The sequence below is a fragment of the Salvelinus namaycush genome, chromosome 5 (assembly GCF_016432855.1).
Source record: "Salvelinus namaycush isolate Seneca chromosome 5, SaNama_1.0, whole genome shotgun sequence".
Lineage (NCBI taxonomy): Eukaryota > Metazoa > Chordata > Actinopteri > Salmoniformes > Salmonidae > Salvelinus > Salvelinus namaycush.
In genome coordinates, this window is record NC_052311.1 from 24,432,876 (window position 1) to 24,460,202 (window position 27,327).

A 27,327-nucleotide genomic window follows, 5' to 3' on the forward strand; every position below is an offset into this window, starting at 1 on the left:
GGAAGGTTTGATGTTTCCGTTTAGATACTTTTGTATATATAGTGTATGTTGACACCCCTTAAAATTTGTGGATTTGGCTAGATCAGCCACACCCGTTGCTGAGCGGTGTTTAAAATCGAGCACACAACCATGCAATCTCCGTAGACAAACATTGGTACTAGAATGGCCTTAATGAAGAGCTCAGTGACTTTTACTGTGGCACCGTCATAGGATGCCACCTTTCCAACAAGTCAGTTCGTTGAATTTCTGCCCTGCTAGAGCTGCCCCGGTCAATTGTAAGCGCTGATATTGTGAAGTGGAAACTTCTAGGAGTAACAACGGCTCAGCCGCCAAGTGGTAGGCCACACAAGTCCACAGAACGGGACTGGTGAGTGCTGAAGTATGTAAAAATCGTCTGTCCTCGGTTGCAACACTCCACTCACTACCGAGTTCCAAACTTCCTCTGGAAGCAATGTCAGCACAAGAACTGTTCGTTGGGAGCTTCATAAATGGGTTTCCATGGCCAAGCAGCTGCACACAAGCCTAAGATCACCATGCGCAATTGGACTCTGGAGCAGTGGAAATGCGTTCTCTGGAGTGATAAATCACGCTTCACCATCTGGCAGTCGGAAGGACGAACCTGTGTTTGGGGATGCCAGGAGAACGCTACCTGCCTGAATGCATACTGCCAACTGTAAAGTTTGGTGGAGGAGGAATAATGGTCTGGGGCTGTTTTTCATGGTTCGGGCTAGGCCCCTTAGTTCCAGTGAAGGGAAATCTTAACACTCCAGCATTCAATGACATTCTAGATGATTCTGTCCTTTATGGCAACAGTTTGGGGAAGCCCCTTTCCTGTTTCAGCATGACAATGCCCCTGTGCACAAAGCGACTTCCATACAGGAATGGTTTGTCGAGATCAGTGTGGAAGAACTTGACTGGCCCGCACAAAGCCCTGACTTCAATCTAGGGCTGGGCGATATATCGAGTTTTTTCAATATATTTGAGTTTGTTTTAGCCCGATATGGAAAATGCCTATATTACAAGAATCGAGGTTCTGTTGTAATGTAACGTTTTACAAATGCAGCATCTCACTGTCTCTTCTCTGTCAGCCCAATGTCGAATCATGTCCCAATTGCGTGAGAACACGTGCACAGAGCTTATCCACCAATCACAACCTTTCACAAATTGTAACCACGCCAGAGAAGTGTAGCGGCCACGCCAGAGAAGTGTAGCGGGGTAAGAGTTCCACCAAAATGGAAAGTGAGGAAGCCAGCTCAGCTTCTCGTGAGGATGAAATCATCCCCAAAAAGGGCAGCAATGTTTTTTTCAGTAATATGGAAGTGTTTCGGGTTTAAGAGGTCTGATGTTCAGCAAACGAAAGTCCTGTGCAAAATGTGTCGAAAGACAATTGCTACGAAAAGCAGCAGTACAACCAACCTCTTCCATCATCTGTAACTGAAACGCGGTGGAATGAGGAATGCGTGAGACTACGCAATGCCGATTCCAGTCGCCCGATTCCCAAACGTCTGCTAAAAGACAAACAACCATCGCAACATATTTTTCAAACATAATCGCTTATGACAAGCAACGTTTGAGGTGGAAGGAGATAACGGATGCAGTGACCCATTACATAGCGAAAGATATGGTCCCAATCTTTACAGTAGAAAAGCCAGGCTTTAAAAAGCTGCTAGGTACAGTTGAAGACAAATATCAGCTGCCGAGCCGCAAGTATTTCACGGAAGAAGCCCTGCCGCGATTATACACTGTTATCCGCGAAAGAGTCGCAGAGAAGCTGGCTAGTGTTTCTTATTCTTCCACCACAGCCGATCTATGGTCGAGCAGAACGTCCGAGCCATACCTAAGTTTGACAGTCCACTACATAAATTATGACTGGAAATTGCTAAATGTCTGCCTCCAGACGTCTTACTTCCCCGGGGATCATATGGGTGAAGTAATAGCCCAGGGTCTCAAAGACTCTTTGGCATCGTGGAAGATGAGCGAAGACCGACAGGTGTGCATGACAACTGACAGCGGGAGCAACATGATAAAAGCATTGTGCTTGAACAACTGGACCCGCCTGCAGTGCTTTGGGCACAGGCTTCACCTCGCCATCGGTAAGTGTGACATTGTATAATTAAAGTGCATTCAAAAAAGTTATGTTCAGGCCAGCTGTAGGCTAATGTGTTAGTAGTTGTGTCATTCTGCCAATCCAATAGCAAATAACCACAGGCTGTTTTAATTATAACAACAAATTAACTAAATTAATAAATGTTCAATCAAAATGTATATACTGTATATATATTCAAACAGCTAGTGGTCAAACATTCCTAAACAATAGAATAGATGTGTTGGTGTGTTAATTTGTTTTGCACAAATAGGCCTTGAGGCCTTGTATATTTATTTTAATAAAGAAAATTCAATTAAGAATTATGTCTTGACCTTTTTTAATTTGTTTAGAGAAAAACAAGAACTCGAGATATATATATCGTGAATCGTCCAAACCTCTGAAAAAAATAGAGATATTACTTTTAGGCCATATCACCCAGCCCTACTTCAACCCCATCGAACACCTTTGGGATGAATTTGACCGCCGACTGCGAGCCAGGCCTAATCGCCCAACGTCAGTGCCCGACCTCATTAATGCTCTTGTGGCTGAATGGAAGGAACTCCCCGCAGCAACGTTCCAACATCTAGTAGAAAGCCTACGCAGAATAGTGGAGGCTGTTATAACCCTAGTCATAGACTGTTCTCTCTGCTACCGCAGAGACTGTGTTTGTCTATTGTTGTGATTTAGATGAAGATCGGATTAAATGTTATGACCAATTTATGCAGAAATCCAGATAATTCCAAAAGGTTCACATACTTTTTCTTGCCACTGTACATATTACCTCGACTAACCAGTGCCCCCACACATTGACTCTGTACTGGTAACCCCCTGTATATAGCCTCCCTATTGCAATTGTTATTTTACTGCTGCTGTTTTAATTATGTTATTAATACTTTTTTTACTTAAGGTTTTTCCTTAACTTCTTCTTGTTGGTTAAGGGCTTGTAAGTAAGCATTTCACTAAGGTCTACACCTGTTGTATTCAGTGCATGTGACAAATAACATTTGATTTGATAGCAGCAAAGGGGGACACACTCCAATTTTAATGCGCATAACTTTGGAATGAGATTTTTCAATGAGCGGGTGTCCACATACTTTTGGTCATGTAGTGTAGCTCATTCTGTCCCTTTTGGTTTGCGTGCAGCAGCTTTTCCACAAGCCCAAGCTCGTGAATTAACTTGAATCCTGGTCATCTGGTAATACAACCAGTGATAACTGACAGCGATTGTGTGACGAGCAGTGAACGGTGTGCAGTAGAACAATCCAGTCCCTGTTGTCCCTTCGTCACTACTGGTCTTTCTTGCTCTCTGCTGGGGTGTCTGGTTCAGGTTGACGCTCTTCGCTGCCCTCGTCTGGTAGTGAGGGGTTCTGGTCCTCTCCTTTCACACCACGACCCTTCTTTATCTTCTTCGAAGCCTCGAAGAGCTCGTTCAGGTTGAATTCACGTATGATGTTTTCCTAGATGTGAATGAGGCACACGGTTATGTGAGTGGGGATCTAAAGCCATTCCCACACTTCATCAAGTCACGCACACACAAGCCCGCACACAGACCGATGATTCCCCACAACACACACCTCGCTGAAAGTCCAGGACACAGCTCGAAACTTATTGTCCACCATTGGACGTCTCATGACCTCCCGCCCTGACTGGAAAAGCACCAATGAAGGGAGCTGCTTGGCCAGAGGGGAGGTGCTAACTTTGTACCTGTAGAAAAATACATATTCAGTCAGCACACGGCAGAAAAAAAAAATTCAGGCTATGGAAATAAGCAGTTCCTTATTGTCTTAAATTTAGACAGACTGGGGTCTTAGATTCTGGGGTCTTAGATTCTAGGGTCTTAGAATCTAAATAAAAAAATGTAATGGAGCATTCTCGTGAAAATATAGTTTGTCAGAGACACTTCCAATGTCAATAAGGGAAAGTCTTACTTCTGAGCCACCTCTCCGTACCGGCCAGCATCTATCTTCCCAAACCGCAGTCCAGTACAGTTATACCTGAAAAACCGAGGAGAACAGGAGGCAGCCATGTTTAGTCAACACAACATATGCACTGTCCCTGTAAAAATAAAATAAACTCAACAACATTAGAGACGTGTGTTTCACTTGGATAAGAGTAGAGGAGGGGGTAAATGTACACAGACAAGAGGAGAGGGAGGAAGCAAATAAGTGAGACAGGAAGAATACTAACTTGAGGGAGAGGTCAGCAAAGACGGGGGCGAAGGACTGACACTCAGGAGCCCAGTTAGCATAGAACTCAACGATCCACGTCACACGAGTATCATGATTCAACTCCTCCTGTCCAATGGGATTAGACCACTTTACATTAGATTACATAAAAAGATCACCGGAATAGTAGTCTGGTTCCCAGGTGGGTGTCTTCTGCTACTAAAAGTACCATCATTAGCCTGGCAGGCAGGGCTACTAGAGCAGTAGAACATGGATTAGTAACATTTAAACTGTTGTAAATAACATCTAATGCTCACTTACAGTTAGTAATATTGTAATGACAGTCAGCTAACTAGGATCAACAGTCTACAGTATGTTGTCTAATCTTCACACTCATGGCTGTCACGTCTCAAGGCTTGGATTACCACACTTACGTCTATGGTCTTTTCACTGAAGTACTTGATGTACTCTGGGCCCATGTAGAGTGGTGGTTTGCAGGTCATGACGAATGCTGGGATAGGATAGGAAACAGCAAAATTTTTAGTATATGATACTGTAGAATAGATACACTGAACACAAATCTAAACGCAATATGTAAGGTAAACATGTTTCATGAGCGGAAATCATTTTCCATACGCACAAAAAGCTTATTTCTCTCAAATGTTTTGCACAAATTTGTTTACATTGCTGTTAGTGAGCATTTCCCCTTTGCCAATACAATCATCCATCTGACAGGTGTGGCATATCAAGAAGCTGATTAAACAGCATGATCATTACATAGGTGCATCTTGTGCTGGGGACAATAAAAGGTCACTTTAAAATGTGCAGTTTTGTCACACAACACAATACCACAGATGTCTCAAGTTCTGAGGGAGCGTGCAATTGGCAAGCTGACTGCAGGATTTTCCACCAGAGCTGTTGCCAGATAATTTAATATTAATTTCTCTACCATAATCTGCCTCCAATGTCTCTTTAGAAAATTGGCAGTACGTCCAACCGGCCTCACAACCGCAGACCACGTGTAACCATGGGTGGGCCTTGTGGGAAAAACTCATTCTGATTGGCTGGACTTGGCTCCCTAGTGTGTGGGCCTGGCTGCCAAGTGGGTGAGCCTATGCCCTCCAAGGCCCACCCATAGCTGCACCCCTGTCCAGTCATGTGAAATCCATAGATTAGGGCCTAATGAATTTATTTTAATTTTTTAAATTTTTTATTTCACCTTTATTGTTACATTTATACTTTTGTTCAGTATAGTTGGTATTAGCTCTAACTCCTAACCTATGCTGCCAAGATCACTGACAGAGCATAGACAGACTAGTTGGTTTCGACTAACAAAGTCAAAGTCCAACTGAAACCCTGAAGCTTGCATTGTCTTGTCTTAACAAGGAGTCCAACAACTTCCTCTGGGCACTAGTTATAATGCATAATAACTGATAGCAGTGACATTAAGGGTAGTATGACAGTATGTCAGCTCACCAATACATAGTAGGAAGTAGAGGATGCCCAGTCTGATGTCCAGCCTGAAGAAGAGGATGACGTTGGCCACCTTACTGAACATAAACAGGTTCCCTGCATGCTGCTCTATGGTGACTGGAGAATAGGAGAAAGGTTAGGGTTCATGACAGAGAGATAAGGAGGAGGAGTAGAGAGAGGAATAATAAAACTCAATGGATAGAAAAGAGGGTAGGGGGGTTAGTACGAGTGAACGAAATAAGCAGTGCCGTTACAATCAACTGTATTCTCATGTTTACAAAACAAACAGACTGTCAAGAGCAAACCCATCCTCAGCAGATCAACATGTCCTTAAGTGGTTTATGGTATGTGAGGGTTTGTAGGGCAAGTTGCCGGTGCATGTGTGTGTTCTGATGTTTACTGTTTATACTGTAAACATATGAGAGATTTTCAGTGACAACAGTGGGCTCACACCTGCCACCTGGCCAAACCTGTGTCATTCATTCAGAACTTACTGGCTCTCCTGTTCTTCATCATGACAATCGCACCGAGAAACATAAGAATCTCCACTTCTCTCTGTAAGACAGGCCCCACAATATTACATACAAAGTATTGTAAAATAAATATTTACAGTAACACCACAACCCAGAAGATTTAGCGCAACAGCGCTGCAACGCTACCCTGATACTGACCCAGTCAAAGTCGCATGGGTTCCGGTCCTCCCGTTCAGTGTTCAGGTTTTCGCAAAGTCCCGGACACTTCCTAAGTATGAGGAATGCAGTGGACATCAATGTAGACAATATGTAATAAGGCTTGAAGAGCCATTTGTATATTTGAGGTAAGTGGTAAAAGAAAGCAACAACTCCGGTGATCAACCCCATGTTCGCGCAGCATGCAACATAGAGAAGAGAAAGCAAGGAGTTTGAGGAAAGTGACAGTTGAAGCAGCAAAAGCTCAACCAAAGATTGCTCAATGTGAATGAACGTAACATAGAACACCTGTATGCGCATGCGTACAATGACAAAGCAACTTTTTGTACGTGTTGGGGTTCCGTAGACGGGCGTTTCTTGTAGGTTTCTAGCGCTTTGGCGGGTACCGTAAAAAATAAATAAACAAAGTTAAACATGGAAGAAACTGGTGAAACAACTCCGGAGGAAATTCGTCACAAAGGTGCTAAAAGTTCAGGAGATAATGTGGAGGATCAGTCTAGTAATGCAACAGGAGATGTTTCGTCTCAGTCGTCGGGTCATGGAAATGATTCTCGCCGGTCAGACGGAGCCGAACCCCGGAGGAACAGGCTATTGCTGTTCAACAAAGTAATGGAGAAGAGCCTACAGAAGTTTATATCCGATGCAAGGTAAGTAGTTCGAGAACGATACATTTGGCTATATATTACGTTGAGCTGAACAATGTTGCACCCTTGGGAAACTAGACAGCTAAATCTGTCTGAACCTGTCGTCAGTTTTCACAGATTTGCCCACACGTTCCATCCGTTCTACAAGAAGAACCCACAGGTGACAGAGAACATCCACAAGCAGTTCATAGAAGACCTACAGAGGACTATACAGGTTGGTCACCATCCCTTAAGTACACTTCATATGAGGGAATGTTAGAATTTTGACTGTGTGTGTGTGGCACTTATACAGGATGACATCAATAAACTGATCGAAGAGGGGGTACTACAGTGCAAACTGGATGAGCTGAACAAGCTAGAAGAAGCTGCTAAGAACAGCCAAGACCCTGCATGGTTTGTTTGTGTCTGTATGCTGCCGTGCCTAGTGTCTTCCTCCATCTTGGATTGTTCTGTATGCCATTACATCCATTTATGTGTGTTCACCTTGTAAAATCTGACCTTAGATCAGTGTCCAGGGCCACTTCTGTTCACCCTACTCCTCTTCATGTCCCCCAGGCGTCCCAGTGGAGTGCCTGAGCAGGACCTGTGTAGTTTTGTGACGCCATACTACCTGAAGCAGGAGGCGTACCTGCGGAGGGAGCTGAAGAAGATTTTGCAGGAGAATGCTGTGCTGGCTCAGAGGGTGCAGGCAGGCAGGGAGGGCATCGCTCAGACCGAACAGCGCATCGCAACAGCTGTGGACGAGTGGAAGGTGAGCAAGATGGAGAATCACTGCATTGGGGGACACAGAGCTGCACAGGTCCTCTGACCTGTATATGGAATGAGTCAGTGTCAGTTTTGGCTTTGGTTTAGCAATGTTATGTTTTCACTGTTTCTTTCTTTCTTCCTGCATCTCTAGGCACCTGCACAGACAGCTTTTGCCGAGTTCCAAGCGCTCTCTTCCTCCCTCTGCCCTCCTGCGACCTTTGATGTTTAACCCTGAGTAATGACCTGTTCTAAAGCAGAATGGATTTGACCAATTTGAATCATAACCCTAACCCTGACATGTGTAAACTGTTCATTTTTGTAACGAGTATACTAGTTATTTTATTCCAATGTCTGCCTTGCGCTTTTTGTTATTAAATAAACTCAAAATAAAAAAACGCAACACAAACACATTTGCTTTAATTTAGTAGCTACAGTACATCATTCAAGTATCCAATATTAACTTTTGAAACGAACACTTTCATATCGGGGCCATTGTCAATACAATTTAACCGGCAAATATATTGCTGGTATTACGGTACTACGCCGAATATGCCACAAAGAAGTCGAGACAAGTTGTTGTCAGACAATCGTGGCTCAATGTGTACAACACAAAGTATAGGGGAGGAAATCGATGTCTTTAAAAAATAAAATATATATATATATATATATATATATTAGATACTCGCAATAGACATGACGGAAATGTTTTCAAATCTGTATGGGCAAAATGAAGCTCAGGGACCTCCCGGATCATCGTCTTTGGGATTCGGACCGGGAAAACCACCACCGCCTCTGCCGCCAAATCAAGTCACGATGGCGGCTCAGATGCCACCTCAGCACGGGGATGAGGGGCCTGCTCTACGGAAGCCGGGAGCAATGAACGAACCTTTTTATTTACTGCGAGAGCTACCAGGTAAAGTTAACATTTCAGTGTAGGCAGTACGTAATGTTTATTCATACTTGTGTGGAATATTATTATTTGCTAGCTCCTTATGTTATTTTCTAATATTAACTAACATGTGTGGTAGCTGGTTACGAGTCCATTCAATAGACTGAAATGACCTGTAAAGGGGGCCGGCTGTAAACAGTTTACTCCGTTGGGTTCTCTAGAGCAGGGTTTCCCAAACTCGGTCCTGGGGCCACCCTTGGGTGCACGTTTTGGTTTTTGCCCTAGCACTACACAGCTGATTCAAATAACCAACTCCTCATCAAACTTTGATTATTTGAAAAACTAAAACGTGCACCCAAGGGGGGACCCAGGACTGAGTTTGGGGAAACCCTGCTCTAGAGCTAGCTGGTTACTGACGAGTTAGCCCAGTGGGTAGTATATTAATTGATGGTGCATTATGTAGGCCTAGCCCAAGTCTGTGCTGTGGTCAGTATGGAATGTAATCTAGTTTCTCTAGCAGATAGTATTATCTTTGCTTTATACATTTTTAAGTGCACTTCCTAGTTTCTACATTAGCCATAACAAGTTACTCACTCTGGACCGTTGAATGGGACATTGACGTCTGTATGGATCTTGTTACTGTATTGACAGTGTCTTATCCTTTGTGTTTGCCCCACAGTGGGCAATGAGCTGACGGGCAACACCAACCTAATCACCCATTACAACCTGGAACACGCCTACAACAAGTTCTGTGGCAAGAAGGTTAAGGAGAAGCTCAGCAACTTCCTGCCAGAGTTACCAGGTGAACTACACACTCAGCACAGTTGCGCTGTTTACTTTGTGTGTGTTTTTGTCTGTGCATGTCAGTGATTTCTGTGGACCCATCACGCTGAGTATTCCCATACCTCACACACTTGCCTCTTCTCCATCTCTCCTCTGTCTCTGTGTAATCAGTGTCTCCGTTTTCACTTCTATTCTGTGCAGCAGGTAGCCTAGTGGTTAGAGCATTGGGCCAGTAACTGAAAGGTCACTGGTTCAAATACCCGAGGAGACATGGTGAAAAATCTGCCCATGTACCCTTGAACAAGTCACTTAACCCTAATTTGCTCAAGGGACGCCGTATTACTATAGCTGACTCCCATTTCACTGCACCTATCCAGTCTGTGAAAATATAACTGTTTTTTCTCTAGGTATGATAGACTGTCCTGGCACCCAGGATGGCAGTTCGTTGCGCTCTCTGATAGAGAAGCCTCCAGTGTGTGGCAACTCCTTCAGCCCTCTGACCGGAGCCAGCCTCGCCGGCTTCAGACTGCACACCGGACCTGTAAACACACGCATACACACGCATACACACGCACACACACACACATACACGGAGAGTAACTGATTACAGGTAATCTGTTACTTTAAGACTATTTAAAAAAAAATATATATATATATTATAGATACTTTTGAAAAACTAGATTACTTCTTGGATTAGTTTTAAATTCAGAAAGAATGTTTGCGAAAAAATTAATTCACACCTTTCAGTTTTCTCAGAGATATTCAATTCAGCATTGAAAAAAGACGCAGGTTTAAGTTTGTTCCACCTGAGTGAGTCTGGCCACAAGTCAGATACCACTATGGTAAAATGCGTTTGATGGATCCTTTTTGTCTTCTTCTAATAAGGGGAAAGTAATCCAAAAGTAACTGAAAGTAATTTTTAAATCTTTTACGTTATTGAGTTTAGGTCATCTAAAAGTTACATCACTGATTACAAATTTGTGCATGTAACTGGAACGGATTATGTTTAGAAAGTAACCTACCCAACACTGCTCACACATTCTAGGGAACTTTATTAATCAACATTTGGCCGTATAATTTCTGTACTGCTAACGAAGATGTGAAGATGGTATAAACTCTCTGTGTTTGTGTTCCAGCTACCAGAGCAGTACAGACTGATGCACATCCAGCCCCCAAAGAAAAAGAGCAAAAACAAGCACAAACACCACCGACCACAAGATCCCATACCGCAAGGTAACACTCACACACGAACAGGTACTGACACACCACCATCCCACATCCTTTGAAACCCTTCCTTGTGTTTTTACAGAAACACCGTCAGACTCTGACCCCAAGAAGAAGAAGAAAAAGAGGGATGATGACCCCGATCGCAAGAAGAAAAAGAAGGACAAGAAAAAGAAGAAGGTAAGACATACTGGCCTGACCCACTATCTACTTCTTTCACTGATGTTTGGATATAGGATAGGAGGCCTAGGGGTTAGGAGGGAGGTGATTGATTTAGAGATGAAGCCAATGGCTATGGGTTGGGACTTTTTCTAGTGTTTGTGCCTCTTCTTGCAGAACCGCCACAGTCCGGACCACCCTGGCTTGGCTGGCTCTCAGCCCAACAGCAACAGCCTCCGATAGACCAGACAGACACCGTGTGTGTGTGTGAGGAGCAGCGAGTGAATGTGTTTGAAGAGAATCAGGAACTGTTTGTGAGAATGTATGCAGATACGAGAGATTATGCATGTGTGAGAGAGGGATACGCAAATGTCTGTTTGTACAGTATGTGAGTTTGTGAGAAAGGTCACGTGTGTAGGTGGCAGATTGGATGTGCGCATGGTAGAGTAATGTTGTTACAGTATGACAGAAGGCCACTGTGATGTTCTGACTGAGTACAGTGCCTTCGGAAAGTATTCAAACCCCTTGACCTTTTCCACATTTTGTTACGTTAATTGAATCAATTTTAGAATAAGACTGTTTTTTCCCCCCTCATCAATCTACACACAATACCCCATAATGACAAAGCAAAAACAGGTTTTTAGACATTTTTGATAATTTACAGTACCAGTCAAAAGTTTGGACACCTACTCATTCAAGAGTTTTTCTTTATTTTTTACTGTTTTCTACATTGTAGAATAATGGTGAAGACATCAAAACTATGAAATAACACATGAATCATGTAGTAACCAAAAAAGTGTTACTACATTTTGTATTTGATATTTTTCAAAGTAGCCACCCTTTGCCTTGATGACAGCTTTGCACACTCTTGGCATTCTCTCAACCAGCTTCACCTGGAATGCTTTTCCAACAGTTTTGAAGGAGTTAACGCATATGCTGAGCTCTAGTGCTTTATTTCACTCTGTGGTCCAACTCATCCCAAACCATCTCAATTGAGTTCATCACTCTCCTTTTTGGTCAAATAGCCCTTATACAGCCTGGAGGTGTGTTTTGAGTCATTGTCCTGTTGAAAAAGAAATGATAGTCCCACAAAGCGTAAACCAGATTGGATGGCGTATCGCTGCAGAATGCTGTGGTAGCCATGCTGGTTAAGTGTGCCTTGAATTGTAAATATATCAGTGTCACCAGAAAAGCACCATCACACCACCTCCTCCATGCTTCATGTGGGAACCACACATGCAGAGATCATTCGTTCACCTACTGCGTCTCACAAAGACACAGCGGTTAGAACCAAGAATCTCAAATTTGGACTCATCATAAGGTATTTCAGTTTTTTATTTTTAATACATTTGACAACATTTCTAAAAACCTCTTTTCACATTGTCATTATGGGGTATTGTGTGTGGATTGCTGAGGATTTTTTATTTAATTTAATCCATTTTAGATTAATTAAGGCTGTAACGTATCGTGAAAAACTAAAGCGGTCTGAATACTTTCCGAAGGCACTGTATATGATGAGTGTCCCTTTTTCATTTGGTTGGGATATTCTCTGACTACAAATTATATTCCAATAAACTTTGGTTATTATTGTACATGCTGCGTTGCTCCTCTTTCTGTTGTATGACATGCTGAGTGACATGCTGATTCAGTCTTGGGGATATGGTCTCTCATCCAGCTAAAGTGTGACTAGCGAAGTTGTGGTCAGGAAAATGCAGCGGCATGTGTTTGCAATCCGAAAACATCAATTCAACATTTTAATTTATATACGAATATTCTGCCAAGTACTCATTTGTTAGACTGTCAGGAATATCAAAGGGCACACACAGTCACAGGACAGTTTCCTACATATTTGTTTATTTATTTGATGAGACTTAGTCCCCAGATGAGAGATGGCAGAAAAAAATGGCTTATCACTTCTGACACAACAAAGCTATAAAAGGAGCGTGACAGGGAGGGGATACAATACACTTCAGCTACATGCCCCTGAGGAAAAGTGCTGTACACTTAAAAAAACAGATATTTCATATGGCTTTGCAGCCCATAGCAGTAGAACGGCTCACACATTCTTTTTCTATGTTGTAGCCACCCTTGACATGGCGTTGGTTTCCCAGGTGAAGTTTGGTACTGTCTGTCGCTGTGGTTTTACATTCAATTCTATGGCAGGTACAAAAACAACATATTTCAATCCCCCCTTCGTCACTATATGGTAATGATTCACATTAACAGATGCGTAATACAAATGCCTCAGACTATTTATATTGAGAACTTGTCTTTTAACAGTAAAGACAGTGTTGTGTTACACATCTCTATGTGGAGTGGAGCATTACTCTAGAAGCATTTGCATGAGAAAAAAAACCTTGGCCCTACTTACACGGAGTGTACAAAACATTAGGAACACCTTCACCTAGTGAGTTGCACTGCCCCCTTTTGCCCTCAGATCAGGCTCAATTCGTCGGGACATGGACTCTACAAGGTGTCGCAAGCATTCCACAGGGATAATGTCCCATTGTTGACTTCAATGCTTCCCACAATTGTGTTAAGTTGGTTGGATGTCCTTTGGGTGGTGGACCATTCTTGATTCACACTGGAAACTGTTGAGCGTGAAACCCTGCAGTGTTGCACTTGACACAAACCGGTGAGCCTGGCACCTATTACCATACCCCGTTCAAACGTACTTAAATACCTTGCCTTGCCCATTCACCCTCCGAAATGCACACACAATCTGTCTCAATTGTCTCAAGGCACAAAAATACTTCTTTGACCGGTCTCCCCTTCATCTACACTGACTGAAGTGGATTTAACAGGTGACATCATAGCTTTCACCTGGACACCGTCATGGAAAGTGTTCTTAATGTTTTGTACACTCAGTATATACATGATCTCTAACCGGGTAGAGGACACAGCAAAAGCATACATAATCAGAATAGCAGTTATAATCATGGCATTACAATAATCCCCTTTCTAACACGTCTGCATAGAAAAGTTAGACAGTTAATACATATTTAGGTATATGTAGTAAATACATATTGTTTTACACACAAGTTAATTCCTGGTCACAAAGCTGTAAAAGTATTTGACACATTGGATACATTACCATTGCATCTGTCTACTTTTCAAAATCAGTCTCAGCTTTGGGTGTCAAGTGTCACACTGTTTTCATGTTTTAAAACAAAATCTTAAAATGAGAGTTCAGTGGAGAATGACCGATTTGACTTCACTTCGTCAATCTTCAAACAATCTAGGCATAGAATATCTACGTTGTCTTTTTTCTGTATATGTTTATATTGTTTTAAAAATAAAATTATCATACCAAAAATAAAACATCTACATATTACATGGCTAATGAGGGATAAATTGACCAATGAAAAGACAAATCTACAAACACGGTACACTCACACAGGCACACAAATGGGTCTTGGTTGTAGAGAAACGGTTAGGGAATAGAAGAGGTAGTTAGTGTCTCTACAGTCAGTCTGTCTGTGAAAGAGTGAGCGCAAGAGCCAGCACATATGCATGTTGGTTTATGCGATAAGAGAAAGTTCGGAGAAAAATATGATTGCAATAAAAAAAGCAATGGCATAATATTTGGTATAACAAATTGTAGCATTCTTCCTGGCTGGGTGTCTGACTTCACCCAAGCCTCGTAGTACAACCTTATAACTATGCTATTCACATTTTCTTACATGTCATTTTGATACATCCTTCGTCTGTGACATATTTGATTAACCGAAACAGAAACACTATCATAGTTTTGTTTCAGTAGAAGCTGCACAATTCATATCTGAATATCATTCTTTGGTGTTGTGTGTTCTTTGTCAACATGGATTGAGAAATATTAAAAGAGTAACACGCCACTGAAGGGTCTTTCAAGGACCATAGAAGTCTTGGACTAGCCACACAGCAAATAAATCAACAACAACATTATGATAACTTATCAAGACATTCCAATTCAAGCAACTCCATTGACTAGTATTTGACATGTTAGTGGATCATGGTTGGAAGTTCTATGGTTTAGGGCTCTATTCAATCTGCCTCGCTGAAGCGATAGAAATGTCATGGTCATTTCCGATTGAGCCGACATACGCAGCGTTTACCGTGAATGCAGTCTCCGCCAACGTGGGAACATTGCCTTTAAAATTCTTTTGGGCTTAAGCGTTGAACTTCCACGATACAGATTGAATAAAGCCATGAGGCAACAAAAACAGCAACAGCAATAATGCTAACAATGCAAAAAAATAACATTTACTTGACAATATTGTGGTTAGTGATTTGGTGGATACCATGAACATTGATACAAATAATCCTACAGTTCCCAGAATCCTTAGCATTGCTCCAGAACCACTTCCTACGCTTACTGGATGCTGTGACCATTGCTATGGTGTTTGAGGCCGTTGATTTCTGAGTGGTTGAGAGCCTCTCTCTCCTGGCCAGTGGCATTCTTGTCCTGAGCCTCCTTCTCCTGGATCAGGTATCTGCGATGGTAGAAAAGGTATCCAGGCAACAGGAAGCCAGCCAATGAGAAGAGGATCATGCCCAGGTTGATCTGATGCGGGGACAGAGATATGGGGAGTTAGACAAGTGAGGGGTTACAAAGTCTTGTACAGTATGGGTAACTGCACTGGACAACTGAGCGTGTCTCTCACCCAGTAGGGATCTCCGTGGAGGGATCCCACCATGACGATGAAGAGAGGCTGCTGCAGCAGGGCGATCACAGCACTGATCATCGACTGCAGCCCAATCAGAGTTCCAAAGTGGTTAGATGGGTATCTGAGAGAGAATGGGCAATTATTTCTCAAGTCAATTTCTGTATGTAAAGATGATGACGAAGTTGAGTACTTACACAGCAGCATAAAGGCCTCCACTACAGGAGTGGATGAACCCTCTGACAATGGTGTGGAGGATGAAGGTCAGGATCTACAGAGAGAGGAAGAGGGAAGGAGTGTGTTGACATTTGGAGGTGGGGTAGTATGTGCATTTGTGTGTGTTTGGTAACAAATGAACGAGGAAAACGTGTGTGTGTACCTGGAGCCGCAGGTTGTCTATCAGACAGCACACTCCGAACACCAGCAGTAGCAGATTGGTGAAGATGAAGGCTCTCATGGCATTAGTGATTTTCTGGATCTTTTTGTCTCTCGTCAGCCCGTCTGCTGGCCTGAGTGGGATTGGACAGGGGACAATGAGATAAGACATCTATCTACCTCTTACTTCCATTCAGCCCCCCCCCCCCCCCCCCCCCCTCTTTCTCACACCTCTTCTCTGTCTCTGTGTCTTTTCTGGTCTCGTCCACACAGTCCTTCATCCTCCAGTCCATAATGTAGCCAATCAGAGGACAGGTGACCAGACAGAGCAGCTGCAGGCTGCCGAAGATGGACGAGTAGAAACTCACTGGAAAGAGAAGGGAACACACATTTAGACACCCTGTGAGAAAGACCCAGCGGTATGATTTTACACTGAGGAGGGAACAAGTCAGAACTGATTGTTCTTGCCCAGAATTAGGCTTTTTATTTGCAAGTGAAGATAATAATAGCCGGCGTACAAGTATTAACAGAAATAAAAAAAACTGGATCAAAACTTTAAACAAAACCCAGCAGCATGCCAACCTGTTCCCTGTCCTGTTCGACAAACAAGGAAGTGGCAGGTGCTTCAATACAAATGCTCAAAATGCAACAGCCAATGAGAACCAGTTTCACATCAGGATACTTGAATTTCAATATGCACATCCTCAGATGATAAACATGAATAACCTTAAGCAGACATCAATAAAGGTTCTATCATTGCCTGAGCATAAATACTATAATTTTAACGGATAAACTACTACCAGATTACTGCCAATGAAAATCCTTGCGCTGGAACAGAACCCTGTTTAAATCAGAGGAAAACAAGGTGCCCATTTACATTTTTGAAGATTCACCTTAATGTTTCACTTGCTAAACGCGATCACATTACAGAGGTAACTTCTGATTGTTACATACATGATAAGAGAACAATGTTACCGGAAGACACACAACAATAGGTTTCGGCGCCAAACCAATTGCCGACGCTCGAAACGCAAACTCCTTAGGATATAAACTCAGCAAAAAAATAAAAGTCCTCTCACTGTCAACTGCGTTAATTTTCAGCAAACTTAACATGTGGAAATATTGTATGAACATAACAAGATTCAACAACTGAGACAAACTGAACAAGTTCCAAGACATGTGACTAACATAAATTTTATAATGTGTCCCTGAACAAAGGGGGGGATCAAAATCAAAAGTAACAGTCATTTCTGCTGTGGCCACCAGCTGCATTAAGTACTGCAGTGCATCTCCTCCTCATGGACTACACCAGATTTGCCAGTCCTGTCTGGTCCAGCGACAGTGGGTTTGTGCCCATAGGCGACGTTGTTGCCGGTGATGTCTGGTGAGGACCTGCCTTACAACACGCCTACAAGCCCTCAGTCCAGCCTCTCTCAGCCTATTGTGGACAGTCTGAGCACTGATGGAGGGATTGTGCGTTCCTGGTGTCACTCGGGCAGTTGTTGTTGCCATCCTGTACCTGTCCCGCAGGTGTGATGTTCGGATGTACCAATCCTGTGCAGGTGTTGTTACACGTGGTCAGCCACTGCGAGGACGATCAGCTGTCCGTCCTGTCTCCCTGTAGCGCTGTCTTAGGCCGTACGGACATTGCAATTTATTGCCCTGGCCACTTCTGCAGTCCTCACGCCTCCTTGCAGCATGCCTAAGGCACGTTCACGCAGATGTGCAGGGACCCTGGGCATCTTTCTTTTGGTGTTTTTCAGAGTCAGTAGAAAGGCCTCTTTAGTGTCCTAAGTTTTCATAACTGTGACCTTAATTGCTTACCGTCTGTAAGCTGCTAGTGTCTTAACGACTGTTCCACAGGTGCATGTTCATTAATTGTTTATGGTTCATTGAAAAAGCATGGGAAACAGTGTTTAAACCCTTTACAATGAATATCTTTGAAAGACAGGGTCCTGAAAAAGGGACGTTTCTTTTTATGCTGAGTTTATGTTTCTTTAACAGATGCTCAGCAACAATTAAGACATTGAAATATCGCTAGTCCCACATTATGCCAATAAATACTGATTCTCAAACACTGTAAATCATTGTCAGTGTCTGGTTATTCATAATATCTTTAGATCAAATGATGGAGGACATGGGATGATCATCACACACCCATACACACACACATACACATGACAAGGACGCACACTTTCACCAGGAGACATTTCTCACCTTTCTCCTCTGCCTCGACGATCAAAACAGAGGCTAAGGAAAGAAAGGACAGGACAACTTGATTAGAACACATTTACATGGAGGGAATCATGATAGTGTGTTGGTTTGTCAGTTGACTGTCATGGCCTGGTTTGTCAGTTGACTGTCACGGTCTGGTTTGTCAGTTGACTGTCACGGTCTGGTTTGTCAGTTGACTGTCACGGTCTGGTTTGTCAGTTGACTGTCACGGCCTGGTTTGTCAGTTGACTGTCACGGTCTGGTTTGTCAGTTGACTGTCACGGTCTGGTTTGTCAGTTGACTGTCACGGTCTGGTTTGTCAGTTGACTGTCACGGTCTGGTTTGTCAGTTGACTGTCACGGTCTGGTTTGTCAGTTGACGGTCACGGTCTGGTTTGTCAGTTGACGGTCACGGTCTGGTTTGTCAGTTGACTGTCACGGTCTGGTTCGTCAGTTGACTGTCAGTTAGTTTGGTTTGTCAGTTGATTGTCACGGCCTGGTTTGTCAGTTGACTGTCACGGTCTGGTTTGTCAGTTGACTGTCACGGTCTGGTTTGTCAGTTGATTGTCACGGCCTGGTTTGTCAGTTGACTGTCATGGTCTGGTTTGTCAGTTGACTGTCAGTTAGTTTGTTTTGTCAGTTTACTGTCATGGTCTGGTTTGTCAGTTGGTGTGGCTAGTTTGTTACTCACAGTAAGGGTTGCCGTGGGTGACGAGGAACTCCAGCATCTTGTTCATGGCACCCATATAGAAAATGATCCTGAGCTGGGTCATCCCCATGGTAACCAGACTCCACAGGAAGATGGGCGAGAACACGGACCTACGGAATGGAATGGTGTCTGAGAGAGAGAGTTGGGCAGACAGTTAATATGGGTACATTGAATGTGTTTGTGAGCAAGAGCAGCGTTCTGTTTTCAGGTGTGTGTTCTTGACTCACTCTGTGCTACGGCTGGGAGTTTCTCAGTGGAGTGTTTCAGGTCTCCATTCTTCTGACTCAAACTCTCCCCCACCCCCTTATGGTCTCCAGACACATCAGTCAATGCTAACTTCTTACTGAGGAGGAAAATAAAGAAAGTTGTTTATTTGCTTCGGTTATTCTTATGTTGGATTTCAGTATGGTAACATGATCATGTTTTCACATACAGTTGAAGTCGGAAGTTCACATACAGTTAGGTTGTAGTCATTAAAACTCGTTTTTCAACCACTCCACAAATGTCTTGTTAACAAACTATAGTTTTGGGAAGTCGGTTAGGACATCTACTTTGTGCATGACACAAGTAATTTTTCCAACAATTGTTTACAGACAGATTATTTCACTGTATCACAATTCCAGTGGGTCAGAAGTTTAGATACACTAAGTTGACTGTGCCTTTAAACAGCTTGGAAAATTTCAGACAATTATGTCATGCCTTTAGAAGCTTCTGATAGGCTAATTGACATAATTTGAGTCAATTGGAGGTGTACCTGTGGATGTATTTCAAGGCCTACCTTCAAACTCAGTGCCTCTTTGCTTGACATCATGGGAAAATCAGCCAAGACCTCAGAAAATAAATTGTAGACCTCCACAAGTCTGGTTCATCCTTGGGAGCAATTTCCAAACGCCTGAAGGTACCACGTTCATCTGTACAAACAATAGTACGCAAGTATAAACACCATGGGACCACGCAGCCGCCATACCGCTCAGGAAGGAGACGCGTTCTGTCTCGTAGAGATTAACGTACTTTGGTGCGAAAAGTGCAAATCAATCCCAGAACAACAGTGAAGATGCTGGAGGAAACAGGTACAAAACTATCTATATCCACAGTAAAACGAGTCCTATATCGACATAACCTGAAAGGCCGCTCAGCAAGGAAGAAGCCACTGCTTTTTGGTGAAATGTCCTCTGGTCTGATGAAACAAAAATATAACTGTTTGGCCATAATGACCATCATTATGTTTGGAGAAAAAAGGGGGAGGCTTGCAAGCCAAAGAACACCATCCCAACCGTGAAGCACGGGGGTGGCAGCATCATGTTGTGGGGGGGCTTGCTGCAGGAGGGACATCACAAAATAGATGGCATCATGAGGTAGGAAAATTATGTGGATATATTGAAGCAACATCTCAAGACATCAGTCAGGAAGTTAAAGCTTGGTCGCAAATGGGTCTTCCAAATGGACAATGACCCCAAGCATACTTCCAAAGTTGTAGCAAAATGGCTTAAGGACAACAAAGTCAAGGTATTGGAGTGGCCATCACAAAGCCCTGACCTCAATCCCATAGAAAATTTGTGGGCAGAACTGAAAAAGCATGTGCGAGCAAGGAGGCCTACAAACCTGACTCAGTTACACCAGCTCTGTCAGGAGGAATGGGCCAAAATTCACCCAACTTATTGTGGGAAGCTTGTGGAAGGCTACCCGAAACGTTTGACCCAAGTTAAACAAATTAAAGGCAATGCTACCAAATACTAATTGAGTGTATGTAAACTTCTGACCCACTGGGAATGTGATGAAAGAAATAAAAGCTCAAATAAATCATTCTCTCTACTATTATTCTGACATTTCACATTCTTAAAATAAAGTGGTGATCCTAGCTGACCTAAGACAGGGAATTTTTACTAGGATTAAATGTCAGGAATTGTGAAGAACTGAGTTTAAATGTATATGACTAAGGTGTATGTAAACTTCCGAATTCAACTATCTATATTGTTCAGCATTACAGAAGTGTTATGATAAAACATATTATAATAGCCATTTTTTAATTAGTGCTCTGACGTAGTAGTAATGTTGTTTCAGTGTTGTACTGACATGTAGTCGACCTCGTCCGGCGTGGGCAAGGCCTCCACTGGCCAGTTGAAGAAACAGTTGAGGAAGACGAAGCCTGCTAGACCCGACCACACCCACATAATCACCCGGAACGACACGCCCGCATCATAGATCAGCTTACAGAGGGAGAGAACATGGGATGTTATTAGTAGAGAAAAGTATAACTTACTTTGGACACTTCATTGACTTCTTCACATAACATATGAAGGCTGAACATGTATTCTATTTGTATGAGTGATACGAGGCAACAGTAACAAATGTGTGTCCATCTCTGACGACATCATCATGTTTACCCTGACTCCCGGGAAGGTGACGGCAGAGGAGGCGTAGGAGCCAATCATCAGAGACATGATGGTGGAGGTCCGACTGCCAAACATGTTGGGTATCTGGAGGGAGAAAGGGATGGGGAACAGGGGATGAAGAAGAAAGAGAGAGGGATACATTCATGAACCGTCTCAAACATTGATCATTTGACCACAATCAATACATATTGCTACAATAGGAGAACAGACACACTGCATTAGGAAAGTCTTGACTGAGTGCATTAGGAGTGCAGTAATGCAAGCTCACCAGCAGAGAGCACAAAGGTATTGAGTAAAATATAAGCCCGACACGGGTTTACTACAGTACAGTATCTACAGAACCACTTTGGCAGAGGAAGTTTTATCATACTGAAAATACTTCTGATCATTTAAAAAAGTTTAATAAAGTTAATAATAGACATTTCATAGAGGCAGAAGGAGTGAAGCATTATTACATCCTTTATTGAGACCCAATGATATTCATTACGAGTACTGTTCATGAGCTGGGCCATTCTCAGCACAGACTTTCTCTACTAGTCAACCATCCATCAGCCATGTGATTAACGACAATGCTCTGTACATTCTCTGGAATTATATGTGCATTCTCTGGAATCATATGTGTTATCTCATTGATGTCTTCACTATTATTCTACAATGTAGAAAATAGTGAAAATGAAGAAAAACCCTTGAATAAGTGGGTGTTCTAAAACTTTTGACCGGTAGTGTACATCAAACAAATGGTTTCCATGTGTTTGATGCCATTACATTCGCTCCACTCTGGCCATTATTAGGAGCCGTCTTGCCCTCAGCAGCCTCCACTGCCGGCGAGCACATGGTAAAACTGTTCCTGGCCGTGTTCCGACATGACACTGGACTAGTAAAAGACACCTGAAACACCCGTCCTCATTGATGGGTTCCTAGAAGGCAAATATTTCACATCCTGGCGCAGACAACGTGTAACACTACAGATAAACCAGGATGATCTCTGGCGGATTTTGGGAATGCTAGTGAGAGGGGCCATGTGCTAAAAAAACACAGAGAAGATTGTATCTCTTACAAATGTCAAAGTAAAGTTAGTATAGCCGTGTTCAATGCCAGTCTTGACCTTTGCCTGTAACTGTACAGCACAGTGAGACTGAGAGCGTCTTGGCTTCTGTGTGTGTGTGTGTGTGTGTGTGTGTGTGCAGGAGGCGATATTCCCACCGGTTCTCTGACAGAAGCCTAGAAAGCAGACATTTAACGCATGTCCTTCAGGCACATGTGACTTCCCTTTTTGGCCAGCCAGGGTCCGTGGAAACACGTGAATTTAGGAGAGAGGAATGACCCAGCTGGTTTTACTGTCAGGTACATGGGAATTACTGGAAATGTTACACGGATATGAAAATACATTCTAGGATAGATAGAAAAGCTGTGAAAAGTGTGTGATGACTGACAAAGCAAATGTGTCTGAGAGAAACAAAGAGAAAGAGGGGGGGGAGAAAGATGGAGTGAGACAAAACGTGTACTTGAGTCGATGTTAGGGTCCCTAAAGAAGGAGAATATACAGCTGTAGGCCTCCTCTCTCTCTAGAGTTTACAGGAAGCACTAAACCATGGCTGATTAGTAGTCTCTTCCTCTCTATCGAAGGGCTCGGACACACCAATAGTGTTTGCCTGCCGAGAGTACTTTGCGAACTGAGTGCAAACCGGTCTTACATGTAGAATCGCACAAAAAATGGCAGATTTGAGCACGGATAAACGCCTGAATTGGAACACAGCGGCTGTACAGTAACATGCTTTACATGACATCAGAGCTCTGTCTCTGCGCTTCACAGTTTTTTTTCCAACATTAGGACTGTTTTCCTAAAAACAAACTGTCCGCTTCATGTTTTGTTTCCTTTGCTTCCTTACTTCCTAGTATCATGATACTGGCTTAGTGACAACACTACTGCTAGTGCTAACTGGGCAAATTTTGCTAATTTTTTGTTGTCTGTGTGAGGGAAATGCTGTAGATTAAGAGGAGTCTATGTATTTTGAAAGATGAGTCCATATCATAAAACTCATGTCATATACAGTGTCAACGTTTATGATCACTATATTTGATGTACAGTTACAAGATGACATGGAGTCAAACCCTGGGTTGTTCTGTACAGACTGAGCCCATGTTTGTCTATTGTAAAGAAGATTCGCCGCGGCACAAGCAGCTGAATGCACACATGACTCCTTTCTATGCTCACCAAACCTACGATCTGTTTCTCTGAACTGCATTGTGAAAGCCTAACACTGTAATATCATCTTTTATAACATAGCTAGTCATGTTGGCTTTAGAACAAGCATTCACATGATTCCCACCTGACCCAGATTGCGTAAAACAACAGTAATTGTGTGATGGCGGTATTGCAGGTTTTTGTTCAAACCAAAACAACTACAAGTGTGCTTGCTCTAGTTCCTCAACTACAGAGCTAAGACTTAGTTGAAGACTCCTTTGACTCATAAAAGTGCATTGAAATTACTTTGTCATTTTTGTCTTATGTTGCACATACCCCACATTTTCCAGGAATATGCTTTTCATGTTACTGAATGTATCAGAGTACTTTCAGATTTCCTGTAAATATAAAATGCACATCAAATCAACAATGTTTGGATTCAGTCTTGTGTCAGGTGAACTGTTGTCCTCACCTTTTGGTCTAATAATTTCACATAATCTCCAAACTGTTCCCTTTCAATTGCTACCATGGTTATCATGGTGTACAGTGCATTCGGAAAGTATTTAGACCCCTTCACTTTTTCCACAGTCTTGTTGGTTTCAAACTTCTTCCATTTAAGAATGATGGAGACCACTGTGTTCTTGGGGACATCCTGCAGAAATTTTGGGGTACCTTTCACCAGATCTGTGCCTCGATTACAAACCTCTCGCACTCTACGGACAATTCCTTTGACCTTGTGACTTGTTTTTTTTCTCTGACATGCGCTGTCAACTGTGGGACCTTATATAGACAGGTGTGTGCCTTTCCAAATCATGTCCAATCAATTGAATTTACCACAGGTGGACTCCAATGAAATTGTAGAAACATCTCAAGGATGATCCATTTAAGCAGGATGCACCTGAGCTCAATTTCGAGTCTCATAGCAAAGGGTTTGAATACATAAGTAAATAAGGTATTTCTGTTTCTAATTTTAACACAATTTCTTAACCTGTTTTCGCTTTGTCATTATGGGGTATTGTGTGTAGATTGATTAATTATTATATACAGTTGAAGTCAGAAGTTTACATACACCTTAGCCAAATACATTTAAACTCAGTTTCACAATTCCTGACATTTAATCCTAGTAAAATTCCCTGTCGTAGAATTCTTTTAAATTGTTTAACTTGGGTCAAACGTTTCGGGTAGCCTTCCACAAGCTTCCCGTTGGGTGAATTTTGTCCCATTCCTCCTGACAGAGCTGGTGTAACTGAGTCAGGTTTGTAGGCCTCCTTGCTCGCACATGCTTTTTCAGTTATGCCCACACATTTTCTATAGGATTGAGGTCAGGGGTTTGTGATGGCCGCTCCAATACCTTGACTTTGTTGTCCTTAAGCCATTTTGCCACAACTTTGGAAGTAGTTATTTTTATTTCACCTTTATTTAACCAGGTAGGCAAGTTGAGAACAAGTTCTCATTTACAATTGCGACCTGGCCAAGATAAAGCAAAGCAGTTCGACACATACAACAACACAGAGTTACACATGGAGTAAAACAAACATACAGTCAATAATACAGTAGAAAAATAAGTCTATATACAATGTGAGCAAGTGAGGTGAGATAAGGGAGGTGAAGGCAAAAAAAAGGCCATGGTGGCAAAGTAAATACAATATAGCTGTAACGCTCGTCTAATGCCTCCTCCTCGGACGAGGAGGAGGAGTAAGGGTCGGACCAAAATGCAGCGTTGTATGCAGACATAACGATATTTATTTAAACAAGACGAAACACGAAGAACACTTGAAATGATTACAAAACAACAAAACGACGTAGACAGACCTGAACATGTGAACTTACATAAAACACGAAGAACGCACGAACAGGAACAGACTACATACACGAACGACAACGAAACAGTCCCGTGTGGTGCGACATACACAGACACGGAAGACAACCACCCACAAACAAACAGTGAGAACAGCCTACCTTAATATGGTTCTCAATCAGAGGAAACGTCAAACACCTGCCTCTAATTGAGAACCATATCAGGCAACACATTAACCCCAACATAGAAACACAACACATAGAATGCCCACCCCAACTCACGCCCTGACCAACTAAACACATACAAAACAACAGAAAACAGGTCAGGAACGTGACAATAGCAAGTAAAACACTGGAATGGTTGATTTGCAGTGGAAGAATGTGCAAAGTAGAGAGAAATAATGGGGTGCAAAGGAGCAAAATAAATAAATAAATACAGTAGGGAAAGAGGTAGTTGTTTGGGCTAAATTATAGATGGGCTATGTACAGGTGCAGTAATCTGTGAGCTGCTCTGACAGCTGGTGCTTAAAGCTAGTGAGGGAGATAAGTGTTTCCAGTATGCTTGGGGTCATTGTCCATTTGGAAGACCCATTTGCGACCAAGCTTTAACTTCCTGACTGAAGTCTTGACATGTTGCTTCAATATATCCACATAATTTTCCTACCTCATGATGCCATCTATTTTGTGAAGTGCACCAGTCCCTCCTGCAGCAACGAACCCCCACAACATGATGCTGCCACCCCCGTGCTTCACGGTTGGGAAGGTGTTCTTCGGCTTGCACGCCTCCCCCTTTTTCCTCCAAACATAACGATGGTCATTATGGCCAAAGAGTTATATTTTTGTTTCATCAGACCAGAGGGCATTTCTACAAAAAGTACAATCTTTGTCCCCATGTGCAGTTGTAAACCATAGTCTTGCTTTTTTATGGCGGTTTTGGAGCATTGTCTTCTTCCTTGCTGAGCGGCCTTTCAGGTTATGTCGATATAGCGGTATGACGGCTGCGTGGTCCCATGGTGTTTATACTTGCGTACTATTGTTTGTACAGATGAACGTGGTACCTTCAGGCGTTTGGAAATTGCTCCCAAGGATGAACCAGACTTATGGAGGTCTACAAGATCTACAAGGTCTTGGCTGATTTATTTTGATTTTCCTATGATGTCAAGCTGTAACGGTCGTCGAAGTCGTTCTCCTCCTCAGACGAGGAGGAGCATGGATCGGACCAACACGCAGCGAGGTAGGTAGACATAATGATTTATTATAACAAGACAAACTACCAAAACACTTGAATAAACTATAAAACAACAAACGACGTTAAACAGACCTGCACATGAGAACTACATAAAACGAAGAACGCACGAACAGGAAAAACGAATGAACGAACGAGACAGTACCGTGTGGTGCAACAAAACACAGACACAGCGACAATCACCCACAAACAAACAGTGAGAACAGCCTACCTTAATATGGTTCTCAATCAGAGGAAACGTCAAACACCTGCCTCTAATTGAGAACCATATCAGGCAACACAATTCACCCAACATAGAAACACATAACATAGAATGCCCACCCCAACTCACGCCCTGACCAGCTAAACACATACAAAAAACAAGGAAAACAGGTCAGGAACGTGACAGAACCCCCCCCTCAAGGTGCGAACTCCGGGCGCACCCCTAAAACTCAACGGGAGGGTCTGGGTGGGCATCTGTCCGCGGTGGCGGCTCCGGCGCAGGACGAGGACACCACTCCACCATTGTCTTTGTCCCCCTCCTTAGCGTCCCTTGAGTGGCGACCCTCGCCCCCGACCCTGGTCCAGGAACCTTCACCAAGGCCCCTCCTAAATAGAGGAGACAACTCAGGACAGAGAGGTAGCTCAGGACAGAGAGGTAACCCAGGACAGAGAGGTAGCTCAGGACAGAGGGGCAGCTCCGGACTGAAGGGCAGCTCCGGACAGAGAGGCAGCTCTGGACTGAAGGGCAGCTCCGGACTAATGGCAGCTCCGGACTGAGGGGCAGCTCCGGGCTGAGGGGCAGCTCATGACTGGAGGGCAGCTCATGACTGGAGGGCGGCTCATGACTGGAGGGCGGCTCATGACTGGAGGGCGGCTCATGACTGGCGGGCGGCTCATGACTGGCGGGCGGCTCATGACTGGCGGG

At 43.1% G+C, this 27,327-nt stretch overlaps 4 protein-coding genes across 4 annotated transcripts in view; 2 read left to right on the forward strand and 2 right to left on the reverse strand.

The window, feature by feature from the left end:
* Window positions 1-3,099: 3,099 nt before the first annotated feature.
* Window positions 3,100-6,584, reverse strand: LOC120047446 (thioredoxin-related transmembrane protein 2-B-like). The gene is made up of 8 exons (XM_038992974.1): window positions 6,396-6,584; window positions 6,219-6,279; window positions 5,728-5,841; window positions 4,686-4,762; window positions 4,274-4,380; window positions 4,015-4,080; window positions 3,661-3,790; window positions 3,100-3,543 (listed from the first exon to the last, which is right to left on the reverse strand). The coding sequence occupies exons 1-8, from the start codon at window positions 6,582-6,584 to the stop codon at window positions 3,373-3,375; spliced, it is 915 nt and encodes a 304-aa protein (XP_038848902.1). The 3' UTR covers window positions 3,100-3,372.
* Window positions 6,585-6,730: 146 nt separating this feature from the next.
* On the forward strand, window positions 6,731-8,204 carry si:dkey-6i22.5 (polyamine-modulated factor 1). The gene is made up of 5 exons (XM_038992975.1): window positions 6,731-7,060; window positions 7,166-7,271; window positions 7,350-7,450; window positions 7,613-7,808; window positions 7,956-8,204. Exons 1-5 carry the CDS (start codon window positions 6,828-6,830, stop codon window positions 8,031-8,033), a joined length of 714 nt encoding a protein of 237 aa, XP_038848903.1. The 5' UTR covers window positions 6,731-6,827; the 3' UTR covers window positions 8,034-8,204.
* Window positions 8,205-8,352: 148 nt separating this feature from the next.
* Window positions 8,353-11,453, forward strand: med19a (mediator complex subunit 19a). The gene is made up of 6 exons (XM_038992976.1): window positions 8,353-8,717; window positions 9,373-9,495; window positions 9,884-10,017; window positions 10,613-10,709; window positions 10,786-10,880; window positions 11,037-11,453. The coding sequence occupies exons 1-6, from the start codon at window positions 8,498-8,500 to the stop codon at window positions 11,100-11,102; spliced, it is 735 nt and encodes a 244-aa protein (XP_038848904.1). The 5' UTR covers window positions 8,353-8,497; the 3' UTR covers window positions 11,103-11,453.
* A 2,048-nt stretch (window positions 11,454-13,501) lies between these two features.
* Window positions 13,502-27,327, reverse strand: part of slc43a1a (solute carrier family 43 member 1a) — a 38,178-nt gene continuing 24,352 nt past the window's right edge. The window contains exons 6-15 of the mRNA XM_038993789.1: window positions 21,184-21,276; window positions 20,873-21,006; window positions 19,027-19,142; window positions 18,782-18,928; window positions 18,095-18,127; window positions 16,109-16,244; window positions 15,882-16,011; window positions 15,700-15,773; window positions 15,503-15,626; window positions 13,502-15,402 (exon numbers count right to left, since the gene is read on the reverse strand). Coding sequence (XP_038849717.1) covers window positions 15,211-15,402; window positions 15,503-15,626; window positions 15,700-15,773; window positions 15,882-16,011; window positions 16,109-16,244; window positions 18,095-18,127; window positions 18,782-18,928; window positions 19,027-19,142; window positions 20,873-21,006; window positions 21,184-21,276 — 1,179 coding nt within the window. The 3' untranslated portion in view covers window positions 13,502-15,210. The remainder of the gene's footprint in view (window positions 15,403-15,502; window positions 15,627-15,699; window positions 15,774-15,881; window positions 16,012-16,108; window positions 16,245-18,094; window positions 18,128-18,781; window positions 18,929-19,026; window positions 19,143-20,872; window positions 21,007-21,183; window positions 21,277-27,327) is intronic.

Excerpts from the sequence above, each read along its gene's own strand:
- LOC120047446 (XM_038992974.1), bottom strand. The coding sequence starts at position 6,584 with ATGGGGTTGATCACCGGAGTTGTTGCTTTCTTTTACCACTTACCTCAA. Across the intron at positions 6,280-6,395 it reads ACCCATGCGACTTTGACTGG|AGAGAAGTGGAGATTCTTAT; the intron begins GTCAGTATCAGG and ends CCTGTCTTACAG. Across the intron at positions 5,842-6,218 it reads GATGAAGAACAGGAGAGCCA|TCACCATAGAGCAGCATGCA; the intron begins GTAAGTTCTGAA and ends CCTATTCTCCAG.
- si:dkey-6i22.5 (XM_038992975.1), top strand. The coding sequence starts at position 6,828 with ATGGAAGAAACTGGTGAAACAACTCCGGAGGAAATTCGTCACAAAGGT. Across the intron at positions 7,272-7,349 it reads ACCTACAGAGGACTATACAG|GATGACATCAATAAACTGAT; the intron begins GTTGGTCACCAT and ends GCACTTATACAG. Across the intron at positions 7,809-7,955 it reads CAGCTGTGGACGAGTGGAAG|GCACCTGCACAGACAGCTTT; the intron begins GTGAGCAAGATG and ends CTGCATCTCTAG.
- med19a (XM_038992976.1), top strand. The coding sequence starts at position 8,498 with ATGACGGAAATGTTTTCAAATCTGTATGGGCAAAATGAAGCTCAGGGA. Across the intron at positions 10,018-10,612 it reads TCAGACTGCACACCGGACCT|CTACCAGAGCAGTACAGACT; the intron begins GTAAACACACGC and ends TTTGTGTTCCAG. Across the intron at positions 10,710-10,785 it reads ACAAGATCCCATACCGCAAG|AAACACCGTCAGACTCTGAC; the intron begins GTAACACTCACA and ends GTGTTTTTACAG.